This window comes from Condylostylus longicornis, unplaced genomic scaffold (assembly GCF_029603195.1).
Source record: "Condylostylus longicornis isolate FDR11 unplaced genomic scaffold, ASM2960319v2 ptg000045l, whole genome shotgun sequence".
Taxonomy (NCBI): Eukaryota; Metazoa; Arthropoda; class Insecta; order Diptera; family Dolichopodidae; genus Condylostylus; species Condylostylus longicornis.
In genome coordinates this window covers 506,849-530,129 of record NW_026578014.1, presented here as the reverse complement: position 1 = coordinate 530,129, position 23,281 = coordinate 506,849, and the positions used below count along the sequence as shown (strand labels likewise).

Sequence of the window (23,281 nt, the reverse complement as noted above, 5' to 3'; positions counted from 1 at the left end):
ACAAACACAAATCCAAATACAATTTATATAAAATTTACAATAAATTCTATTATTTTTTAATGTTTAGAATAGAATTGGGATTTAAAATGTAGTAAAAAAAGTAAAATATATTAATTATTATCGAAGAAATGTATAAATTTGCATAGTGCTGAGTGCACTTTAATTAAAGGAAAAAAGGCGCGAATGCAAACCGCCTTTGCAAAAGTGTTGGGTTTGGTTAGCCAATAGACTGTAGGACTAGGAACTGATACTGAAGTCATAAAATAGTAGTTGTATTTTGGAGTTGTAGTAGTAGTAAATAATTGAAAAGAAAAATGTGTGTGTATTGAAAGAAATAATATGCATAAATATAAGAGGAAAATCGAAGAATTTAGTTCAGTAATCAACATTCAGTTGTGTTGTAAATTTATCAAATTTAATTTGTAATTTTTTTGTAACTTTTAATTGAATAATAATGACTGGTCGTGGTAAAGGTGGAAAAGGATTAGGAAAAGGTGGTGCAAAACGTCATCGTAAGGTTTTGCGTGATAATATCCAAGGTATTACAAAACCAGCTATTCGAAGATTAGCTCGTCGTGGCGGTGTGAAACGTATATCAGGATTGATATATGAAGAAACACGAGGTGTACTTAAAGTTTTCTTAGAAAATGTTATAAGAGATGCTGTTACATATACAGAACATGCTAAAAGAAAGACTGTAACTGCAATGGATGTTGTTTATGCATTGAAAAGACAAGGCCGTACTCTATATGGTTTTGGAGGTTAAATTATTTTAATATTTATATACAAAAGGCCTTTTTCAAGGCCATCAAAAAATATAAAAAGAGTATTTTAAAATGAAGCTTCCCTTCCATTAAATTCCATAATATTAATAATATAATAAATTCATTTTAAATGAATGCGAAAAATTTTTTTCGTATTAAAAAATTGAATTTTTATACTTTAATCATATTTTTAATTTTATCAAAGAATGAATAATATAGATAAAATAAAATAAAATTATTATTTAATAGATCATAAATTTTTAAAAAAATATTTAAAATAATTTTCATTTCAAATTTTCATAGATTTCATAGATTCATTAGAAAATATTAAAAATATTTTTTCATTCATTCGGTTCATTTTAATTAAAATGATTTAATTTTTAAATTGAAAAAATGAAATATTTATTTGTATCGAATATTGAATTGAGTTGTTATGTATGCAATATGATACTCGTAATTCGTAATTGAAAGATATTAAATTTTAAAATTTCTCTTTTAATAAATTTTTTGTCGTCTTGAAAAAGACGTTTTATTTTTTTTCTATATTAAATTTTAGTTTTAAATAGTAAAATTGTTAATTTCGTTGAGGTTATTTAGGCTTTCTTTTCAGTTTTCTTTGGTAATAATACAGCTTGAATGTTTGGTAATACACCACCTTGAGCAATTGTAACACCCGACAACAATTTGTTCAATTCCTCATCGTTTCGGATGGCTAATTGAAGATGTCTTGGAATAATTCTGGTTTTTTTATTATCTCTTGCAGCATTACCAGCCAATTCAAGAACTTCAGCAGCTAAATATTCCATTACAGCTGCTAAATAAACAGGAGCTCCAGCGCCAACACGTTCGGCATAATTACCTTTTCTTAATAAACGATGGATACGACCAACTGGAAATTGTAATCCAGCACGATTAGAACGAGATTTTGCTTTTCCTTTAACTTTTCCACCTTTACCACGTCCTGACATTTTTAATGATTTCTTTTTTTTTTTATTTGATACAACTTAAAATATTTAATAATCTGTACTGTACTTGTACTGTACACAATCGTAGATTATAGCAATAAACACAGAAAATTTGAATCAGATCAATTCAAATACTAATGTTTTATATGGAAAATATCATAATATTTATGCTTTTTATTTTCATCTAAAACACGGTGCAAAAAATTTCAAACGTAAAATGTGCGTCAATATTTTTATTGGAGGGGAGAAAGCAAAATTCATAAATATTGTTGTATTCCAGAAATAGGTATCAATTGTGTATTCTACATCTACATCTACATCTAAATTCATATTCATATTTGTATTGTATTGAATTGAAATTGAAGAAATTTTTGTAGTAAAAGCAAAAGCAGAAGGATAGTAAAAAATGCCACCAAAAACAAGCGGAAAAGCAGCAAAAAAAGCTGGCAAAGCTCAAAAAAACATTTCGAAAAGTGATAAGAAAAAGAAACGTAAACGTAAGGAAAGTTATGCTATTTACATTTACAAAGTTTTGAAGCAAGTTCATCCAGATACTGGAATTTCTTCAAAAGCTATGAGTATCATGAACAGTTTCGTAAATGATATATTTGAAAGAATCGCAGCAGAAGCTTCTCGTTTAGCACATTACAATAAACGATCAACAATAACTAGTCGTGAAATTCAAACTGCTGTTAGATTATTATTACCTGGCGAACTAGCAAAACATGCTGTAAGTGAAGGTACAAAAGCTGTTACTAAATATACAAGTTCAAAATAAATAAATTTGACCGTACGCAAATAATATTCGCTTAAAATTAAAAAAAAGTCCTTTTAAGGACTATAAAATACTATTTTAAGAGTAAAGAATATAAAATCAACTACATAGTTGTATATATACATAGGTATTTATTACAGATTTTTTCTCAAATAAATTTTAAATACCAAATGACATATAGATATTTTAAAATGTATGTAACCTTGTACATACATACGTTTTTTAATCTGTTTAAAATTTTTATAAATATTAAAACACACGTATACACACATGATAGAGGGTAGTATAATATCTATACCCAAATACTAATAATAGCTTGTATCTTAGTACAACTATATTAAAAAAATATATATTTTAAACTTATGCATAATGATGTTTTTATAAATTCATCAATAAAATTATTGTTACTTAACTTTAGTAGTTATTAATGATCTTCCAAGTCAATATCACTTAAATTAACTAATATCTTTTAATTTTTTTCTCAAATCTTTAGTTATTATATAATTTTATCTGACCATATTGTATTTAATCTATTTTCATGTAGTATTTCATATTTTGCAATTCATTTGTTTAGGCTTTTATGTATAATATGTATACGAGTCCATATTACGAGTATCATTATGGTTATTTTGTATTCTAGAAGTTCTGTACAAACTTATTTATTTGTACAAATGATTTTTCAAAATCATATGAGTACATTTATATTCATATTAATATTATGTATAATTATTTATTAAGAGTGATACTTTTTTTTAAATTTATACGTGTATACCTATATGCTTATACTAAAAATTCTACTTAATGTTGTTTATGATATATGTATCTTTATATATAAAATAGTGTCTTATTTGATTAAATGTGTACAAATGATTTCTTTAGCACTAATTTATATTTCTCCCTATCGGCCAGACTTAATTGTGGAAGTCAAATTTCAACAAATTGCTATAATTTTCAATTTAATAACAAGATCTATATTGAATACTTGAATGCTATAAAATCTGTATCTTGTAAACAAAATTTGTGATTTTTAAATACCATATAACATTCATACGCATATATATATATATATATATACATAAAAACATGTTCATAATTTATTACACAACAATGTACTTAATCTTATATCTTAATTATCTTAAATTTTGATGTTTTATGATTGATTTCATTTTAGTAGCCCTTATTATATACGTATAAAACCATTATATACCCATGTATATTTATCCACCTTGATTTAATACTTTAGAATATTAATTTTCTATTAAAACTTAATATTTGATTTTATATAAAATCCACTTAAAATAAGATTTTATTATTAATATTGTATTATTAGTGTTGTTTTATTAAAAAAAAAAAAAAGAATTTTTGTAACTTATAGAACAAAAGCATATACAATATGTACATGCATACTTATTTCCTTTTTTATTAATTTATATTTTATATATTTATTTTGTAAAATTATTTAAATATATGTTTTTCAAATAATATTTAAAAAATTATAACAAAAATAAACAGATTAATTGCTTAAAAGAATAAAAAAACTTAATAAATATTTTAAAATTTAATTAGAAGAAAAATTCCAATTTAGAAATTATTGCTTGGAATAATCATCATTTAACTAAGATTTTTCTATTTATTATTATATTTTTATGAGACAATTGTGTTTTAAATGAATTTTATAAATTTGAAAAATATTATAAATGTTTTAAAATACTTATATAAAATTAAATAATACTAATATTTAATAATAATATTCATAAGAAGTTAAAATTACGAAGGACTTTGAGTAAATTTAAGTGAAATTTTCATATTAATTCAAATATATTTTGCAAATTTTATATATTTTTAATAATTACATAATATGTAAATTTTAAAACTGAAATATATTTTTAAGAATTGTTTGACTTTAATGAGAAAAATAGTAAAAATAGTGATAGGGTATCAAATAAATTTAAAGGATGTTTTAAAATTATAGTAAAAATATTTGTATATCGACTCTATGTAATTCTCATGTTTTTTAAGGCTATAATTTTTGTTGCGAACAAAATTTCCAATATTTTGTATTTGTGTAGCAAGCAAACAAAATAATAAATACTCGTATAACAAGAATAAAATATACTTCAAAGTGAAACTCATACATATATTTAAAAGTTGTAATTTTATAAGAATTTGAATTTTTATTTTAAAATTATAAAGTAAAAGTAATTTTTTGGATTTAAAAATATGGCCGAAAACGCAGAAGTAGCAGTTTCTCCAGCAGCACCAGTAGAAGCAAAAAAAGCGGCTAAGAAAGCTTCAAGTGGAGTTAAAAAGCCAAAAGCTAAACCTACTCATCCACCAACATCTCAAATGGTAGATGCTGCAATTAAAACACTAAAAGAACGTGGTGGCTCATCATTATTAGCAATAAAAAAATATTTAGCTGCAAATTATAAAGTTGATGCAGATAAATTGGCTCCATTTATAAAAAAACATTTAAAATCATCTGTTGAAAATGGAAAATATATCCAAACGAAAGGCAAAGGTGCATCTGGATCATTTAAATTATCGGCTGCAGCAACCAAACCTAAAAAGGAATCTAAACCTAAACCAAAAGTTAAGAAGGTAAAAGCAGCTGGAGAGAAAAAACCTAAAAAAGCTACTAGTGCAACAACAGCAAAAAAATCTGCTTCTGGAGATAAAAAGAAATCTGCGGCAAAAAAGGTATCTAGTGAAAAGAAAAAATCTGAAAAATCTGCTGCAAAAGCAGCCAAAAAAGCTGGAACAGTAAAAAGTAAGTCACCAAAACAAAAATCTACAAAAGCATCTAAAAGTGATGTAAAAAAACCTAAAGCTCCCAAACCAAAAAAAGCATCAGTTGGAGCAAAAAAAGCAGTTGCCAAAAAACCTGCAGGAAAAAAATAAAGTACTTTTACCATCTGAATTTAAATAATGATGTATATGAATGTAAGTACATCCGTATACTGTATATAAAAAAGCCTTTATTAAGGCTAACAATATTTTAGTTAAAGAGTAAAATGAAAAAAATGCTGAATTTTTAAATTGAATTTTAAAGAAAAGTATTGAATGAGATTATTTTTGTTATAACTTTTGATTGATTTATTATGCATTCTATACTGAGCCTTATTCTAATTGTCGTGTCACTTACGTTTCACTCTCAATGCGTTTTATTTTCTAAAGAAATTTCAACGAGTAAAAAACTAAAAAAATTTTCAGTGTATATATTTTTAAATAATAAAAAATGTCATTTGCATTATGGTTTACGGGTTCAGCTCATTCCGGTAGTGATGAAATTTAAAAAAAACGACAATTAAGGATCAAAAGATTTTAGATTAGCGACAGCTCTAATCCATTGGATTTGCCAAATGGAGTGTAAGCCATTACAATAATTTTAATTTTTTCAAGTAAGTTAGTTGCAAACATTTTATTTTATTCAAACTATTACAATATTTACTGAATATATTCGTGGAAAAAAACGATTCTTCAATTTCCAATTTTTCAAATTTATAAATACTTTCACGCTAAAAACAAAAATTAAATTATGTATATATTTTATGACTTAATTTATGTAGATTTTTTTTATGATTTTGTTAAATTGTTGTTTTAATTTGGATTTTTGGTGTATCTTTCTTGCTTATCACTTGTTAAATACTTTTCGACAAAAAACGTCGTTTCACTACATATTTCGCAAAAGAACAACAACTGGAATAAGGCTGAAATACATTTTGCCGCTATTCCCCGACAAGTGTCACTGCGATCATCGCTTAGAATATCAAATTCAAGTCGTAACGACAATCGTCGCTCTACTTCGACAACTAGAATAAGGCTCATTATTTATAGACAAATTGGTTTAAATTTACTTTTTTTTCAAAATTTTATGGTCTTGAAAAAGACCGTTTGATTTTTAAATAAAATATTTAAATATAATAATTAAGCACGTTCACCACGAATACGACGGGCCAATTGAATATCTTTAGGCATAATTGTAACTCTTTTAGCATGAATAGCGCACAAATTTGTATCTTCAAATAAACCAACTAAATAAGCTTCACTAGCTTCTTGTAAAGCCATTACAGCGGAACTTTGGAAGCGTAAATCAGTTTTGAAATCTTGAGCAATTTCACGAACTAAACGTTGAAATGGTAATTTGCGAATTAATAATTCAGTGCTCTTTTGATAACGTCTAATTTCACGAAGAGCAACTGTACCTGGTCTGTAACGATGAGGTTTTTTTACTCCTCCAGTTGCTGGTGCACTTTTTCTTGCTGCTTTAGTTGCTAGTTGTTTACGTGGTGCTTTACCACCAGTAGATTTACGGGCTGTTTGCTTTGTACGAGCCATTTTTCAATTCAATGTATTATTCAGAATGAAACCGGAAAAATTACAATACGAATACGATTACGATGTGTACCACTTCACTTCACTAATCAAAAAGAATAATTTTATGTACCACATCGCATACAAATATTTATAGTATTCATGAGAAAAACCAATACAAATACGTTTTCTCGATTTCTTCACAAACACAAACCCAAACACAAACACAAATCCAAATACAATTTTTATAAAATTTACAATTCTATTATTTTTTAATGTTTAGAATACGAGTAGAATTGGGATTTAAAATGTAGTAAAAGAAGTAAAATATATTAATTATTATCGAAGAAATGTATAAATTTGCATAGTGCTGAGTGCACTTTAATTAAAGGAAAAAAGGCGCGAATGCAAACCGCCTTTGCAAAAGTGTTGGGTTTGGTTAGCCAATAGACTGTAGGACTAGGAACTGATACTGAAGTCATAAAATAGTAGTTGTATTTTGGAGTTGTAGTAGTAGTAAATAATTGAAAAGAAAAATGTGTGTGTATTGAAAGAAATAATATGCATAAATATAAGAGGAAAATCGAAGAATTTAGTTCAGTAATCAACATTCAGTTGTGTTGTAAATTTATCAAATTTAATTTGTAATTTTTTTGTAACTTTTAATTGAATAATAATGACTGGTCGTGGTAAAGGTGGAAAAGGATTAGGAAAAGGTGGTGCAAAACGTCATCGTAAGGTTTTGCGTGATAATATCCAAGGTATTACAAAACCAGCTATTCGAAGATTAGCTCGTCGTGGCGGTGTGAAACGTATATCAGGATTGATATATGAAGAAACACGAGGTGTACTTAAAGTTTTCTTAGAAAATGTTATAAGAGATGCTGTTACATATACAGAACATGCTAAAAGAAAGACTGTAACTGCAATGGATGTTGTTTATGCATTGAAAAGACAAGGCCGTACTCTATATGGTTTTGGAGGTTAAATTATTTTAATATTTATATACAAAAGGCCTTTTTCAAGGCCATCAAAAAATATAAAAAGAGTATTTTAAAATGAAGCTTCCCTTCCATTAAATTCCATAATATTAATAATATAATAAATTCATTTTAAATGAATGCGAAAAATTTTTTTCGTATTAAAAAATTGAATTTTTATACTTTAATCATATTTTTAATTTTATCAAAGAATGAATAATATAGATAAAATAAAATAAAATTATTATTTAATAGATCATAAATTTTTAAAAAAATATTTAAAATAATTTTCATTTCAAATTTTCATAGATTTCATAGATTCATTAGAAAATATTAAAAATATTTTTTCATTCATTCGGTTCATTTTAATTAAAATGATTTAATTTTTAAATTGAAAAAATGAAATATTTATTTGTATCGAATATTGAATTGAGTTGTTATGTATGCAATATGATACTCGTAATTCGTAATTGAAAGATATTAAATTTTAAAATTTCTCTTTTAATAAATTTTTTGTCGTCTTGAAAAAGACGTTTTATTTTTTTTCTATATTAAATTTTAGTTTTAAATAGTAAAATTGTTAATTTCGTTGAGGTTATTTAGGCTTTCTTTTCAGTTTTCTTTGGTAATAATACAGCTTGAATGTTTGGTAATACACCACCTTGAGCAATTGTAACACCCGACAACAATTTGTTCAATTCCTCATCGTTTCGGATGGCTAATTGAAGATGTCTTGGAATAATTCTGGTTTTTTTATTATCTCTTGCAGCATTACCAGCCAATTCAAGAACTTCAGCAGCTAAATATTCCATTACAGCTGCTAAATAAACAGGAGCTCCAGCGCCAACACGTTCGGCATAATTACCTTTTCTTAATAAACGATGGATACGACCAACTGGAAATTGTAATCCAGCACGATTAGAACGAGATTTTGCTTTTCCTTTAACTTTTCCACCTTTACCACGTCCTGACATTTTTAATGATTTCTTTTTTTTTTTATTTGATACAACTTAAAATATTTAATAATCTGTACTGTACTTGTACTGTACACAATCGTAGATTATAGCAATAAACACAGAAAATTTGAATCAGATCAATTCAAATACTAATGTTTTATATGGAAAATATCATAATATTTATGCTTTTTATTTTCATCTAAAACACGGTGCAAAAAATTTCAAACGTAAAATGTGCGTCAATATTTTTATTGGAGGGGAGAAAGCAAAATTCATAAATATTGTTGTATTCCAGAAATAGGTATCAATTGTGTATTCTACATCTACATCTACATCTAAATTCATATTCATATTTGTATTGTATTGAATTGAAATTGAAGAAATTTTTGTAGTAAAAGCAAAAGCAGAAGGATAGTAAAAAATGCCACCAAAAACAAGCGGAAAAGCAGCAAAAAAAGCTGGCAAAGCTCAAAAAAACATTTCGAAAAGTGATAAGAAAAAGAAACGTAAACGTAAGGAAAGTTATGCTATTTACATTTACAAAGTTTTGAAGCAAGTTCATCCAGATACTGGAATTTCTTCAAAAGCTATGAGTATCATGAACAGTTTCGTAAATGATATATTTGAAAGAATCGCAGCAGAAGCTTCTCGTTTAGCACATTACAATAAACGATCAACAATAACTAGTCGTGAAATTCAAACTGCTGTTAGATTATTATTACCTGGCGAACTAGCAAAACATGCTGTAAGTGAAGGTACAAAAGCTGTTACTAAATATACAAGTTCAAAATAAATAAATTTGACCGTACGCAAATAATATTCGCTTAAAATTAAAAAAAAGTCCTTTTAAGGACTATAAAATACTATTTTAAGAGTAAAGAATATAAAATCAACTACATAGTTGTATATATACATAGGTATTTATTACAGATTTTTTCTCAAATAAATTTTAAATACCAAATGACATATAGATATTTTAAAATGTATGTAACCTTGTACATACATACGTTTTTTAATCTGTTTAAAATTTTTATAAATATTAAAACACACGTATACACACATGATAGAGGGTAGTATAATATCTATACCCAAATACTAATAATAGCTTGTATCTTAGTACAACTATATTAAAAAAATATATATTTTAAACTTATGCATAATGATGTTTTTATAAATTCATCAATAAAATTATTGTTACTTAACTTTAGTAGTTATTAATGATCTTCCAAGTCAATATCACTTAAATTAACTAATATCTTTTAATTTTTTTCTCAAATCTTTAGTTATTATATAATTTTATCTGACCATATTGTATTTAATCTATTTTCATGTAGTATTTCATATTTTGCAATTCATTTGTTTAGGCTTTTATGTATAATATGTATACGAGTCCATATTACGAGTATCATTATGGTTATTTTGTATTCTAGAAGTTCTGTACAAACTTATTTATTTGTACAAATGATTTTTCAAAATCATATGAGTACATTTATATTCATATTAATATTATGTATAATTATTTATTAAGAGTGATACTTTTTTTTAAATTTATACGTGTATACCTATATGCTTATACTAAAAATTCTACTTAATGTTGTTTATGATATATGTATCTTTATATATAAAATAGTGTCTTATTTGATTAAATGTGTACAAATGATTTCTTTAGCACTAATTTATATTTCTCCCTATCGGCCAGACTTAATTGTGGAAGTCAAATTTCAACAAATTGCTATAATTTTCAATTTAATAACAAGATCTATATTGAATACTTGAATGCTATAAAATCTGTATCTTGTAAACAAAATTTGTGATTTTTAAATACCATATAACATTCATACGCATATATATATATATATATATACATAAAAACATGTTCATAATTTATTACACAACAATGTACTTAATCTTATATCTTAATTATCTTAAATTTTGATGTTTTATGATTGATTTCATTTTAGTAGCCCTTATTATATACGTATAAAACCATTATATACCCATGTATATTTATCCACCTTGATTTAATACTTTAGAATATTAATTTTCTATTAAAACTTAATATTTGATTTTATATAAAATCCACTTAAAATAAGATTTTATTATTAATATTGTATTATTAGTGTTGTTTTATTAAAAAAAAAAAAAAGAATTTTTGTAACTTATAGAACAAAAGCATATACAATATGTACATGCATACTTATTTCCTTTTTTATTAATTTATATTTTATATATTTATTTTGTAAAATTATTTAAATATATGTTTTTCAAATAATATTTAAAAAATTATAACAAAAATAAACAGATTAATTGCTTAAAAGAATAAAAAAACTTAATAAATATTTTAAAATTTAATTAGAAGAAAAATTCCAATTTAGAAATTATTGCTTGGAATAATCATCATTTAACTAAGATTTTTCTATTTATTATTATATTTTTATGAGACAATTGTGTTTTAAATGAATTTTATAAATTTGAAAAATATTATAAATGTTTTAAAATACTTATATAAAATTAAATAATACTAATATTTAATAATAATATTCATAAGAAGTTAAAATTACGAAGGACTTTGAGTAAATTTAAGTGAAATTTTCATATTAATTCAAATATATTTTGCAAATTTTATATATTTTTAATAATTACATAATATGTAAATTTTAAAACTGAAATATATTTTTAAGAATTGTTTGACTTTAATGAGAAAAATAGTAAAAATAGTGATAGGGTATCAAATAAATTTAAAGGATGTTTTAAAATTATAGTAAAAATATTTGTATATCGACTCTATGTAATTCTCATGTTTTTTAAGGCTATAATTTTTGTTGCGAACAAAATTTCCAATATTTTGTATTTGTGTAGCAAGCAAACAAAATAATAAATACTCGTATAACAAGAATAAAATATACTTCAAAGTGAAACTCATACATATATTTAAAAGTTGTAATTTTATAAGAATTTGAATTTTTATTTTAAAATTATAAAGTAAAAGTAATTTTTTGGATTTAAAAATATGGCCGAAAACGCAGAAGTAGCAGTTTCTCCAGCAGCACCAGTAGAAGCAAAAAAAGCGGCTAAGAAAGCTTCAAGTGGAGTTAAAAAGCCAAAAGCTAAACCTACTCATCCACCAACATCTCAAATGGTAGATGCTGCAATTAAAACACTAAAAGAACGTGGTGGCTCATCATTATTAGCAATAAAAAAATATTTAGCTGCAAATTATAAAGTTGATGCAGATAAATTGGCTCCATTTATAAAAAAACATTTAAAATCATCTGTTGAAAATGGAAAATATATCCAAACGAAAGGCAAAGGTGCATCTGGATCATTTAAATTATCGGCTGCAGCAACCAAACCTAAAAAGGAATCTAAACCTAAACCAAAAGTTAAGAAGGTAAAAGCAGCTGGAGAGAAAAAACCTAAAAAAGCTACTAGTGCAACAACAGCAAAAAAATCTGCTTCTGGAGATAAAAAGAAATCTGCGGCAAAAAAGGTATCTAGTGAAAAGAAAAAATCTGAAAAATCTGCTGCAAAAGCAGCCAAAAAAGCTGGAACAGTAAAAAGTAAGTCACCAAAACAAAAATCTACAAAAGCATCTAAAAGTGATGTAAAAAAACCTAAAGCTCCCAAACCAAAAAAAGCATCAGTTGGAGCAAAAAAAGCAGTTGCCAAAAAACCTGCAGGAAAAAAATAAAGTACTTTTACCATCTGAATTTAAATAATGATGTATATGAATGTAAGTACATCCGTATACTGTATATAAAAAAGCCTTTATTAAGGCTAACAATATTTTAGTTAAAGAGTAAAATGAAAAAAATGCTGAATTTTTAAATTGAATTTTAAAGAAAAGTATTGAATGAGATTATTTTTGTTATAACTTTTGATTGATTTATTATGCATTCTATACTGAGCCTTATTCTAATTGTCGTGTCACTTACGTTTCACTTTCAATGCGTTTTATTTTCTAAAGAAATTTCAACGAGTAAAAAACTAAAAAAATTTTCAGTGTATATATTTTTAAATAATAAAAAATGTCATTTGCATTATGGTTTACGGGTTCATCTCATTCCGGTAGTGATGAAATTTAAAAAAAACGACAATTAAGGATCAAAAGATTTTAGATTAGCGACAGCTCTAATCCATTGGATTTGCCAAATGGAGTGTAAGCCATTACAATAATTTTAATTTTTTCAAGTAAGTTAGTTGCAAACATTTTATTTTATTCAAACTATTACAATATTTACTGAATATATTCGTGGAAAAAAACGATTCTTCAATTTCCAATTTTTCAAATTTATAAATACTTTCACGCTAAAAACAAAAATTAAATTATGTATATATTTTATGACTTAATTTATGTAGATTTTTTTTATGATTTTGTTAAATTGTTGTTTTAATTTGGATTTTTGGTGTATCTTTCTTGCTTATCACTTGTTAAATACTTTTCGACAAAAAACGTCGTTTCACTACATATTTCGCAAAAGAACAACAACTGGAATAAGGCTGAAATACATTTTGCCGCTATTCCCCGACAAGTGTCACTGCGATCATCGCTTAGAATATCAAATTCAAGTCGTAACGACAATCGTCGCTCTACTTCGACAACTAGAATAAGGCTCATTATTTATAGACAAATTGGTTTAAATTTACTTTTTTTTCAAAATTTTATGGTCTTGAAAAAGACCGTTTGATTTTTAAATAAAATATTTAAATATAATAATTAAGCACGTTCACCACGAATACGACGGGCCAATTGAATATCTTTAGGCATAATTGTAACTCTTTTAGCATGAATAGCGCACAAATTTGTATCTTCAAATAAACCAACTAAATAAGCTTCACTAGCTTCTTGTAAAGCCATTACAGCGGAACTTTGGAAGCGTAAATCAGTTTTGAAATCTTGAGCAATTTCACGAACTAAACGTTGAAATGGTAATTTGCGAATTAATAATTCAGTGCTCTTTTGATAACGTCTAATTTCACGAAGAGCAACTGTACCTGGTCTGTAACGATGAGGTTTTTTTACTCCTCCAGTTGCTGGTGCACTTTTTCTTGCTGCTTTAGTTGCTAGTTGTTTACGTGGTGCTTTACCACCAGTAGATTTACGGGCTGTTTGCTTTGTACGAGCCATTTTTCAATTCAATGTATTATTCAGAATGAAACCGGAAAAATTACAATACGAATACGATTACGATGTGTACCACTTCACTTCACTAATCAAAAAGAATAATTTTATGTACCACATCGCATACAAATATTTATAGTATTCATGAGAAAAACCAATACAAATACGTTTTCTCGATTTCTTCACAAACACAAACCCAAACACAAACACAAATCCAAATACAATTTTTATAAAATTTACAATTCTATTATTTTTTAATGTTTAGAATACGAGTAGAATTGGGATTTAAAATGTAGTAAAAGAAGTAAAATATATTAATTATTATCGAAGAAATGTATAAATTTGCATAGTGCTGAGTGCACTTTAATTAAAGGAAAAAAGGCGCGAATGCAAACCGCCTTTGCAAAAGTGTTGGGTTTGGTTAGCCAATAGACTGTAGGACTAGGAACTGATACTGAAGTCATAAAATAGTAGTTGTATTTTGGAGTTGTAGTAGTAGTAAATAATTGAAAAGAAAAATGTGTGTGTATTGAAAGAAATAATATGCATAAATATAAGAGGAAAATCGAAGAATTTAGTTCAGTAATCAACATTCAGTTGTGTTGTAAATTTATCAAATTTAATTTGTAATTTTTTTGTAACTTTTAATTGAATAATAATGACTGGTCGTGGTAAAGGTGGAAAAGGATTAGGAAAAGGTGGTGCAAAACGTCATCGTAAGGTTTTGCGTGATAATATCCAAGGTATTACAAAACCAGCTATTCGAAGATTATATGTACATCCAATGCATTTTCTATTACATCTAGCTAACACTAAAATATTTTTGGTACGATCTTGTATGAATTTTCTAAATTTGAATACAGGAAGAGGCAGTTAATAAAGTATCTTTTTTACTTTCTTGTAAAAAATTCGGAAACCTGCTTAGAATAGCCAGCAAATAACATTTATTGATGATAAAGCAACTTCGCGATTTAATATTAGCAGCATTTTAACTGTTTTGTAATATTTATTTAGTGTTTGAAAAAAATGTATCCATATTTCAGCAAAATTTTAAAATGTAGCCAATTTCGGCATTTTAGCAGATTTGAGTATCTTTGTATCCAAGCTCACATTTAAAGCAAAAATGTATCCAAATGGATACAATTGTATCCAAGTGGGAACGCTGCTAGGAACTGATACTGAAGTCATAAAATAGTAGTTGTATTTTGGAGTTGTAGTAGTAGTAAATAATTGAAAAGAAAAATGTGTGTGTATTGAAAGAAATAATATGCATAAATATAAGAGGAAAATCGAAGAATTTAGTTCAGTAATCAACATTCAGTTGTGTTGTAAATTTATCAAATTTAATTTGTAATTTTTTTGTAACTTTTAATTGAATAATAATGACTGGTCGTGGTAAAGGTGGAAAAGGATTAGGAAAAGGTGGTGCAAAACGTCATCGTAAGGTTTTGCGTGATAATATCCAAGGTATTACAAAACCAGCTATTCGAAGATTAGCTCGTCGTGGCGGTGTGAAACGTATATCAGGATTGATATATGAAGAAACACGAGGTGTACTTAAAGTTTTCTTAGAAAATGTTATAAGAGATGCTGTTACATATACAGAACATGCTAAAAGAAAGACTGTAACTGCAATGGATGTTGTTTATGCATTGAAAAGACAAGGCCGTACTCTATATGGTTTTGGAGGTTAAATTATTTTAATATTTATATACAAAAGGCCTTTTTCAAGGCCATCAAAAAATATAAAAAGAGTATTTTAAAATGAAGCTTCCCTTCCATTAAATTCCATAATATTAATAATATAATAAATTCATTTTAAATGAATGCGAAAAATTTTTTTCGTATTAAAAAATTGAATTTTTATACTTTAATCATATTTTTAATTTTATCAAAGAATGAATAATATAGATAAAATAAAATAAAATTATTATTTAATAGATCATAAATTTTTAAAAAAATATTTAAAATAATTTTCATTTCAAATTTTCATAGATTTCATAGATTCATTAGAAAATATTAAAAATATTTTTTCATTCATTCGGTTCATTTTAATTAAAATGATTTAATTTTTAAATTGAAAAAATGAAATATTTATTTGTATCGAATATTGAATTGAGTTGTTTATGTATGCAATATGATACTCGTAATTCGTAATTGAAAGATATTAAATTTTAAAATTTCTCTTTTGGTAAATTTTTTGTCGTCTTGAAAAAGACGTTTTATTTTTTTTTCTATATTAAATTTTAGTTTTAAATAGTAAAATTGTTAATTTCGTTGAGGTTATTTAGGCTTTCTTTTCAGTTTTCTTTGGTAATAATACAGCTTGAATGTTTGGTAATACACCACCTTGAGCAATTGTAACACCCGACAACAATTTGTTCAATTCCTCATCGTTTCGGATGGCTAATTGAAGATGTCTTGGAATAATTCTGGTTTTTTTATTATCTCTTGCAGCATTACCAGCCAATTCAAGAACTTCAGCAGCTAAATATTCCATTACAGCTGCTAAATAAACAGGAGCTCCAGCGCCAACACGTTCGGCATAATTACCTTTTCTTAATAAACGATGGATACGACCAACTGGAAATTGTAATCCAGCACGATTAAAACGAGATTTTGCTTTTCCTTTAACTTTTCCACCTTTACCACGTCCTGACATTTTTAATGATTTCTTTTTTTTTTATTTGATACAACTTAAAATATTTAATAATCTGTACTGTACTTGTACTGTACACAATCGTAGATTATAGCAATAAACACAGAAAATTTGAATCAGATCAATTCAAATACTAATGTTTTATATGGAAAATATCATAATATTTATGCTTTTTATTTTCATCTAAAACACGGTGCAAAAAATTTCAAATGTAAAATGTGCGTCAATATTTTTATTGGAGGGGAGAAAGCAAAATTCATAAATATTGTTGTATTCCAGAAATAGGTATCAGTTCACCAGTCAGAGTGGATCTGAGTCATCGAAGTGAACAGTTCACATTGAAAGTAAAATCATTTATAAAAAAAAAAAAAAAAAAAAAAAAAAAAAAAAAAAAAAAAAAAAAAAAAAAAAATCGAAAATATAAAAACAACATAGCGGAGAATATAGTAGGAGAGAAAGAGATGGAAGAACAATTCCAACAACTGTACAAGCAGTATGTTCTTGTGTTGGAGAAAGTAAAACAACTTGAGGCTACGAATAAGGAGCTTGTTCATCAACTCAACCTCAAAAATCTGGAAAGCGAAGCGGAAACTGAAAGTGATGTTTCTGATAATGAAGCTGTCAACCAAAAAATGGAAGAAGAAGATAACGAGTACCCTAAGTTAAAAAAGGGCAACAAAAGGTGCAATAACGGCACTATAAATAAAAACACAGCTGAAAAGCGGCAGAAAAAGATAATTGAACTAGCCGCACCAAAAATCGCAGCTGCAACAGCAGCAACAACAAGCAAAAACATAAACGGTGTCGAAACAAATTTGACATCAAATAAAACTGAAAAGCCGCCGGCAATAATTGCCTTTTATGACAACCATAGAGAGTTGCAAAAACTAATAAACAACGAATTAAAAAACGATAATACTACTCTTTTTATCAGTAAGGAAAGAGTTAAAATACAATGCTTAATACAAGAAGATTATCAAAAAACAAAAGAATTGTTGAAGATGGCGGAAATTAATTATTATACATTTACGCCAAGAAATGAAAAACCAATTAGTGTCGTATTAAAAAACGTTTCAACGACATATAATGAAGATGAAATAATGGATGGAATAAAAGAAAAGGATGCAGATATACAAGTTATCGTAGTTAGGCATCTACAAAATTGTAACTGGTTGGTGCAAGTTAAAGATGTCAATTCTTTAAAGAAATTAAGAAGTTTTAGATCTCTCATGGGCTTCGGCATCAAGATTGAAAAATACAAAGGTCGCAAAATTCTTCAATGCAAAAAGTGTCAGCGTTTCAATCATTTAGCTGTCAACTGCAACATGCCCTACAGATGCATGAAATGCGCGGAAGATCATAGTCCTGGAAACTGCAAAATACCATCAAAAGAAAACAACGTAGAAACTATTATAGTAGAAGAAAACGGTACAAAAAAAGTGGTTAAAGGAATACCACTAATTTGTGTTAACTGCGGAAAAAATCATCCAGCAAATTACTCTCAGTGCCAATATAGGCTAAAAATAGTAGAACAAAAAAATCAAAAAGTAAAACCGACAAATCAAATAAAAAAATCAACTAGTGGAGTGCCAACAATCTTCAGGCAAGAAAATTTAAGCTATAGTAACATCACAAAACAAGGATTAAACAACAGACCACAGGTAACAGAAAAGCAAACATATCTCAACATTAATAGCGAGGTACAAAAATACTTCGGGAAGGATTTGAATACCTGTTTAAACAAGATAGGTGATTTCATACCCAAATACAATAAAATACAAACAGACAATGATAGAAAAAATGCCTTATTCTCCATAATGTTTGAATTATGTCAGAATTAAAAATTATAACACTTAATACAAACTCGCTGATAAGCCTTAGCAAAAGGCACTACCTGAACGAATTCCTTAAAGATAACAAGCCGGATGTGGTGATGTTAAGTGAAACAAGAATAAAAGCAGGGCATAAAATAACGTTCAAAAACTACAGCTGTGTAAGAAACGACAGAATTGAAAATGCGGGTGGCGGATGTGCAATATTGCTCAAAGAAAACCTGAAATATCGTAAGCTACACATAAATAACATGTCTACTTTGGAATACTGTGCAGTACATGTTCACAACCAATCAACTAATAGGGCACTGAATTTGGTTTCCGTATATAACAAAAGGGGAAACGTAAACATCAAAAGTGATTTAACAAACATGTTACTCCAACTAAAAAATGAAGATGTGTTAATTGGAGGAGATTTTAATGCAAGACATCCGTACTGGGGTGATTCAACAACCAACAATACAGGAAAAACTTTGAAAGAATGGCTAGATGACGAAGGAATGTTATTCAACTTAAATCACCTGTCGACGCACGAACCAACTAGAGAAAATTCATATATAGATTTCTTCCTAGCATCTGCCTCTATTGGCGTGCGTTACAACAACAACCATCCACTACAGCTGGCAACAATAGAGAGTTTTTCGGACCACAAGGCGGTTGAAATAATAATTATCAACCAAAATATTACAAACACTGAAGAAAAAATCATATTGGATTACAAAAATACAAACATACCAACTTTCCAAAGAATAATTGAAGAAGAACTGAGTCAACACATGCTAGCAGATACTAGAAACCTGAGCAATGAAGAAATAATTCAGGCAACTGACTTACTCAACAATGTAATTAAAACTGCAATCGATACTTCGGTTCCACAAATCCGAGTAAAAGAAAGAGGATTGCTAGAGTTGGACCATCTAACTATAAAATTAATAAAATACAAAAAGAGACTTCGCCGTCGGTTATACAGAACAGGAAATAATTTGCTAAAAGCTCTAATTAAAAATATTAGTATTATTATTCAAGAACGCATTGCAATAAATTATAATAAATATTGGCAGAAAAAATTCGAAAAAATAAAGATGAACAATGATACGTTTAAACAGCTAAAAAATGAGGTGGGCGCTCACTTAAAAACAAAAATGCCTCCGCTGATAATGAACAACACAGAGTTTGAGGAAGACGAAGAAAAAGCCGAAGTATTAGGAAATTACTGGGAACAAGCATATCAAATGAACAACACCACAGATGATAGTACGAGCACAGAAGTCAATCGAGTGGTTAATCAAGTGAAACAGAACGTCGAACCATTATTCTATTTCAATATTCATATGAACGCAGGTAAGACAACCAATTACGACAACCACTTATATAATTTATTTTTAGCTTTACCCGAGCTTAATGAAATATTAAAAACAAGGAACAACAAAAAATCAGCGGGAAATGATGGAATACCGATGACGCTGTTGAAGAAAATGCCAATGGAAATGAAAAAATTCATCATAATACTATTTAACAACATTTTCAACAATGCATTCATTCCACCAAAATGGAAAGAAGCAATACTGGTTCCAATATTAAAACCAAAAAAGAATGCACAACAGCCTGGTAACTACAGAATGATTTCGCTATTATCAAACGTATCAAAATTATATGAGGTGTTCGTTCATCGTAAGCTGCTAAACTTCGTGAACAGCAACAACATCTTTAAAGATTATCAGTTTGGATTCAGGAAAAACCACTCAACCACACATGCGCTCGCAATACTAACAAATGATATTACCAATCAATTAAATAAACGACATGGCTCAATACTAGTTAGCCTAGATGCAGAAAAAGCCTTCGATACTTCATGGCAAGATGCAATAATATACAAAATGAAAAACACCTACAACTTCCCAAATCATCTTTGCAAAATAATTGCTAACTACTTAGAAAAACGAACATTCAAAGTAAAAATAGAAGGAAAAACATCAAGTCAAAAACAAATAAGAGCAGGAGTTCCTCAGGGTTCTATACTGGGCCCAACGCTGTACAACTTATATACAATGGACCTGCCAGAAGTTCAAAACAGTGTCAAAATGTTGGTATATGCAGACGATATAATCCTGTATGCCAGTACTTCACTTCTAAAAACGGCGCAAAAACACTTGAATGAACATCTCGATAACATCAAAAAGTATATGGAGAAATGGAACATCAAAATCAACATTGAAAAAAGCGTTACCATGAAAGTAAGCACAAAAAATTGTTATCCAAACGTCAAAAAACTAAAACCGAACATAAAGTGGGGAAGCACAAACCTCATAACAGTTAAAAAACTAAAATATCTTGGGCTAAATATAACGGAAAAGTTCAATTTCCAAGAACATGTCAAACACATTATAAGAAAATGCAGTGGTGCAATACAACTATACAATAAAATTTTAAATCATAAATGTACATTGAACCCTAAAATAAAACTAATATTCTATAAACAAATGCTCAGAACAATCATTGGTTATGGTTTTCCCGCGTGGTTTAACATAGCACCACGATTAATGGAGCGGCTAAGAATTTTTGAAAGAAAATGCCTAAGACATGCCACAGGATTATTTATGAAAAGCAGAACAAGGTATTTTCGGAACCAAGAAGTCTACAACAAAGCAAAACTAATAAGAATTGATAATCAACTAACGAGGCAAACATTAAAATTCATAAATACACTGGATTTGCATGAAAATAGCAAAATTGTAAACTTGATAAACCAACCAGCAAACCTCAATGATGAATTCTTCGGCATCAACCACATCAAACTACTACAGGAAGAAAACAACTTATTCAGCGGGAAGAAAATCAAGTACTTCAACGGCAACTGCGACGCTGCCCAATATGCTGAATAAAAAGAAAAATAAATAAATTGTAAATAGGAATATATAGGTTAAGTTAAAACTTATAAAAATATAAATTTTGAGTTTCACCTTTTCTCAAAAATAACATGAACTTACAATTGAAATTTAAAAACTAAAATTAGATATTCCATGACAAAAACTTATGTAATTTAGTAAAGGACAATGTTAGTCGGTTAAATTAATATAAACAAAATAATTCTTAATGTAATAAATTTTAAGAAGTATAATTCTAAGAAATATGGTAAATAAAGATATATATTTAGAAATAGGTATCAATTGTGTATTCTACATCTACATCTAAATTCGTATTCATATTTGTATTGTATTGAATTGAAATTGAAAAAATTTTTGTAGTAGTGCAAAAGTAAAAGCAAAAGCAGAAGGATAGTAAAAAATGCCACCAAAAACAAGCGGAAAAGCAGCAAAAAAAGCTGGCAAAGCTCAAAAAAACATTTCGAAAAGTGATAAGAAAAAGAAACGTAAACGTAAGGAAAGTTATGCCATTTACATTTACAAAGTTTTGAAGCAAGTTCATCCAGATACTGGAATTTCTTCAAAAGCTATGAGTATCATGAACAGTTTCGTAAATGATATATTTGAAAGAATCGCAGCAGAAGCTTCTCGTTTAGCACATTACAATAAACGATCAACAATAACTAGTCGTGAAATTCAAACTGCTGTTAGATTATTATTACCTGGCGAACTAGCAAAACATGCTGTAAGTGAAGGTACAAAAGCTGTTACTAAATATACAAGTTCAAAATAAATAAATTTGACCGTACGCAAATAATATTCGCTTAAAATTAAAAAAAAGTCCTTTTAAGGACTATAAAATACTATTTTAAGAGTAAAGAATATAAAATCAACTACATAGTTGTATATATACATAGGTATTTATTACAGATTTTTTCCAAATAAATTTTAAATACCAAATGACATAGAGATATTTTAAAATGTATGTAACCTTGTACATACATACGTTTTTTAATCTGTTTAAAATTTTTATAAATATTAAAACACACGTATACACACATGATGGAGGGTAGTATAATATGTATACCTAAATACTAATAATAGCTTGTACTTAGTACAACTATATTAAAAAAATATATATTTTAAACTTATGCATATTGATGTTTTTATAAATTCATCAATAAAATTATCGTTACTTAACTTTAGTAGTTATTAATGATCTTCCAAGTCAATATCACTTAAATTAACTAATATCTTTTAATTTTTTTCTCAAATCTTTAGTTATTATATAATTTTATCTGACCATATTGTATTTAATCTATTTTCATGTAGTATTTCATATTTTGCAATTCATATTATCATTATGCTTATTTTGTATTCTAGAAGTTCTGTACAAACTTATTTATTTGTACAAATGATTTTTCAAAATCATATGAGTACATTTATATTCATATTAATATTATTTAAGATTTAAGGATTATTTAAGATTTGTTACAAAACCTTTAAGTTTGAAATTATTCACGGTTTATATAAAAATTATAGTTCTGACACTTAAACGTTAAAAATTCCTTTTACAAATTTTATTTGCACATGATATGCAATAAAAAAAGAATAATTTTCAATATCATTATCAGAAATATTATTTTTTTCGTTTTTGATAAGAATTATTAATTGCGATAAATATTAAAGTGAAACATCGATAACGTGAATGAATAAAAATTCTCGGTTTTTATTTAATAAAAGTTTTTTATTAAATAAAAATTTAATAGGTATACATAATATTATCTCCAATACTGTTCGTAATTCTCATTATTTAATTTTAAATTGTATAACTAAAGGTGAAAGGCAAAAATAATTAGGGAAACGTAATTTGGATTACATAAATAAAAAATATACCTATATGTACGAGTACATATGTGCACTTACGTCGAGTGGTATATCAATTATTTAAAAATAACATTATTTTGCGAACTTATAGTGATTACACAAAATATATGAGTAAATAACATATACGAATAAGTTACCAATTAAAATTAGCTTTATTTTAAAT

General features: G+C 27.0%; 10 protein-coding genes and 1 pseudogene across 10 annotated transcripts; 8 read left to right on the top strand and 3 right to left on the bottom strand.

Annotated features, from left to right (window-relative positions):
* The first annotated feature begins 281 nt into the window (after positions 1 to 281).
* LOC129610640 (histone H4) lies at positions 282 to 766 on the top strand. The gene has a single exon (XM_055523271.1). The coding sequence runs from the start codon at positions 455 to 457 to the stop codon at positions 764 to 766; it is 312 nt and encodes a 103-aa protein (XP_055379246.1). The 5' UTR covers positions 282 to 454.
* Positions 767 to 1,314: 548 nt separating this feature from the next.
* Positions 1,315 to 1,851, bottom strand: LOC129610636 (histone H2A). Its single transcript, XM_055523266.1, has one exon. The coding sequence runs from the start codon at positions 1,730 to 1,732 to the stop codon at positions 1,358 to 1,360; it is 375 nt and encodes a 124-aa protein (XP_055379241.1). The 5' UTR covers positions 1,733 to 1,851; the 3' UTR covers positions 1,315 to 1,357.
* A 224-nt stretch (positions 1,852 to 2,075) lies between these two features.
* On the top strand, positions 2,076 to 2,533 carry LOC129610638 (histone H2B). The gene has a single exon (XM_055523268.1). The coding sequence runs from the start codon at positions 2,136 to 2,138 to the stop codon at positions 2,505 to 2,507; it is 372 nt and encodes a 123-aa protein (XP_055379243.1). The 5' UTR covers positions 2,076 to 2,135; the 3' UTR covers positions 2,508 to 2,533.
* Positions 2,534 to 4,575: 2,042 nt separating this feature from the next.
* On the top strand, positions 4,576 to 5,476 carry LOC129610633 (histone H1-like). The gene has a single exon (XM_055523264.1). The coding sequence runs from the start codon at positions 4,725 to 4,727 to the stop codon at positions 5,403 to 5,405; it is 681 nt and encodes a 226-aa protein (XP_055379239.1). The 5' UTR covers positions 4,576 to 4,724; the 3' UTR covers positions 5,406 to 5,476.
* Positions 5,477 to 7,321: 1,845 nt separating this feature from the next.
* On the top strand, positions 7,322 to 7,806 carry LOC129610641 (histone H4). The gene has a single exon (XM_055523272.1). The coding sequence runs from the start codon at positions 7,495 to 7,497 to the stop codon at positions 7,804 to 7,806; it is 312 nt and encodes a 103-aa protein (XP_055379247.1). The 5' UTR covers positions 7,322 to 7,494.
* A 548-nt stretch (positions 7,807 to 8,354) lies between these two features.
* On the bottom strand, positions 8,355 to 8,891 carry LOC129610637 (histone H2A). Its single transcript, XM_055523267.1, has one exon. The coding sequence runs from the start codon at positions 8,770 to 8,772 to the stop codon at positions 8,398 to 8,400; it is 375 nt and encodes a 124-aa protein (XP_055379242.1). The 5' UTR covers positions 8,773 to 8,891; the 3' UTR covers positions 8,355 to 8,397.
* Positions 8,892 to 9,115: 224 nt separating this feature from the next.
* Positions 9,116 to 9,573, top strand: LOC129610639 (histone H2B). The gene has a single exon (XM_055523270.1). It carries the CDS (start codon positions 9,176 to 9,178, stop codon positions 9,545 to 9,547), a length of 372 nt encoding a protein of 123 aa, XP_055379245.1. The 5' UTR covers positions 9,116 to 9,175; the 3' UTR covers positions 9,548 to 9,573.
* A 2,042-nt stretch (positions 9,574 to 11,615) lies between these two features.
* Positions 11,616 to 12,516, top strand: LOC129610634 (histone H1-like). Its single transcript, XM_055523265.1, has one exon. The coding sequence runs from the start codon at positions 11,765 to 11,767 to the stop codon at positions 12,443 to 12,445; it is 681 nt and encodes a 226-aa protein (XP_055379240.1). The 5' UTR covers positions 11,616 to 11,764; the 3' UTR covers positions 12,446 to 12,516.
* A 1,845-nt stretch (positions 12,517 to 14,361) lies between these two features.
* LOC129610635 (histone H4-like) lies at positions 14,362 to 15,570 on the top strand (annotated as a pseudogene).
* A 550-nt stretch (positions 15,571 to 16,120) lies between these two features.
* On the bottom strand, positions 16,121 to 16,544 carry LOC129610551 (histone H2A-like). Its single transcript, XM_055523164.1, has one exon. It carries the CDS (start codon positions 16,536 to 16,538, stop codon positions 16,164 to 16,166), a length of 375 nt encoding a protein of 124 aa, XP_055379139.1. The 5' UTR covers positions 16,539 to 16,544; the 3' UTR covers positions 16,121 to 16,163.
* Positions 16,545 to 21,623: 5,079 nt separating this feature from the next.
* LOC129610597 (histone H2B) lies at positions 21,624 to 22,050 on the top strand. The gene has a single exon (XM_055523209.1). It carries the CDS (start codon positions 21,653 to 21,655, stop codon positions 22,022 to 22,024), a length of 372 nt encoding a protein of 123 aa, XP_055379184.1. The 5' UTR covers positions 21,624 to 21,652; the 3' UTR covers positions 22,025 to 22,050.
* Positions 22,051 to 23,281: the final 1,231 nt, after the last annotated feature.

Excerpts from the sequence above, each read along its gene's own strand:
- LOC129610634 (XM_055523265.1), top strand. The coding sequence starts at position 11,765 with ATGGCCGAAAACGCAGAAGTAGCAGTTTCTCCAGCAGCACCAGTAGAA.
- LOC129610636 (XM_055523266.1), bottom strand. The coding sequence starts at position 1,732 with ATGTCAGGACGTGGTAAAGGTGGAAAAGTTAAAGGAAAAGCAAAATCT.
- LOC129610639 (XM_055523270.1), top strand. The coding sequence starts at position 9,176 with ATGCCACCAAAAACAAGCGGAAAAGCAGCAAAAAAAGCTGGCAAAGCT.
- LOC129610637 (XM_055523267.1), bottom strand. The coding sequence starts at position 8,772 with ATGTCAGGACGTGGTAAAGGTGGAAAAGTTAAAGGAAAAGCAAAATCT.
- LOC129610597 (XM_055523209.1), top strand. The coding sequence starts at position 21,653 with ATGCCACCAAAAACAAGCGGAAAAGCAGCAAAAAAAGCTGGCAAAGCT.
- LOC129610551 (XM_055523164.1), bottom strand. The coding sequence starts at position 16,538 with ATGTCAGGACGTGGTAAAGGTGGAAAAGTTAAAGGAAAAGCAAAATCT.
- LOC129610633 (XM_055523264.1), top strand. The coding sequence starts at position 4,725 with ATGGCCGAAAACGCAGAAGTAGCAGTTTCTCCAGCAGCACCAGTAGAA.
- LOC129610638 (XM_055523268.1), top strand. The coding sequence starts at position 2,136 with ATGCCACCAAAAACAAGCGGAAAAGCAGCAAAAAAAGCTGGCAAAGCT.
- LOC129610640 (XM_055523271.1), top strand. The coding sequence starts at position 455 with ATGACTGGTCGTGGTAAAGGTGGAAAAGGATTAGGAAAAGGTGGTGCA.
- LOC129610641 (XM_055523272.1), top strand. The coding sequence starts at position 7,495 with ATGACTGGTCGTGGTAAAGGTGGAAAAGGATTAGGAAAAGGTGGTGCA.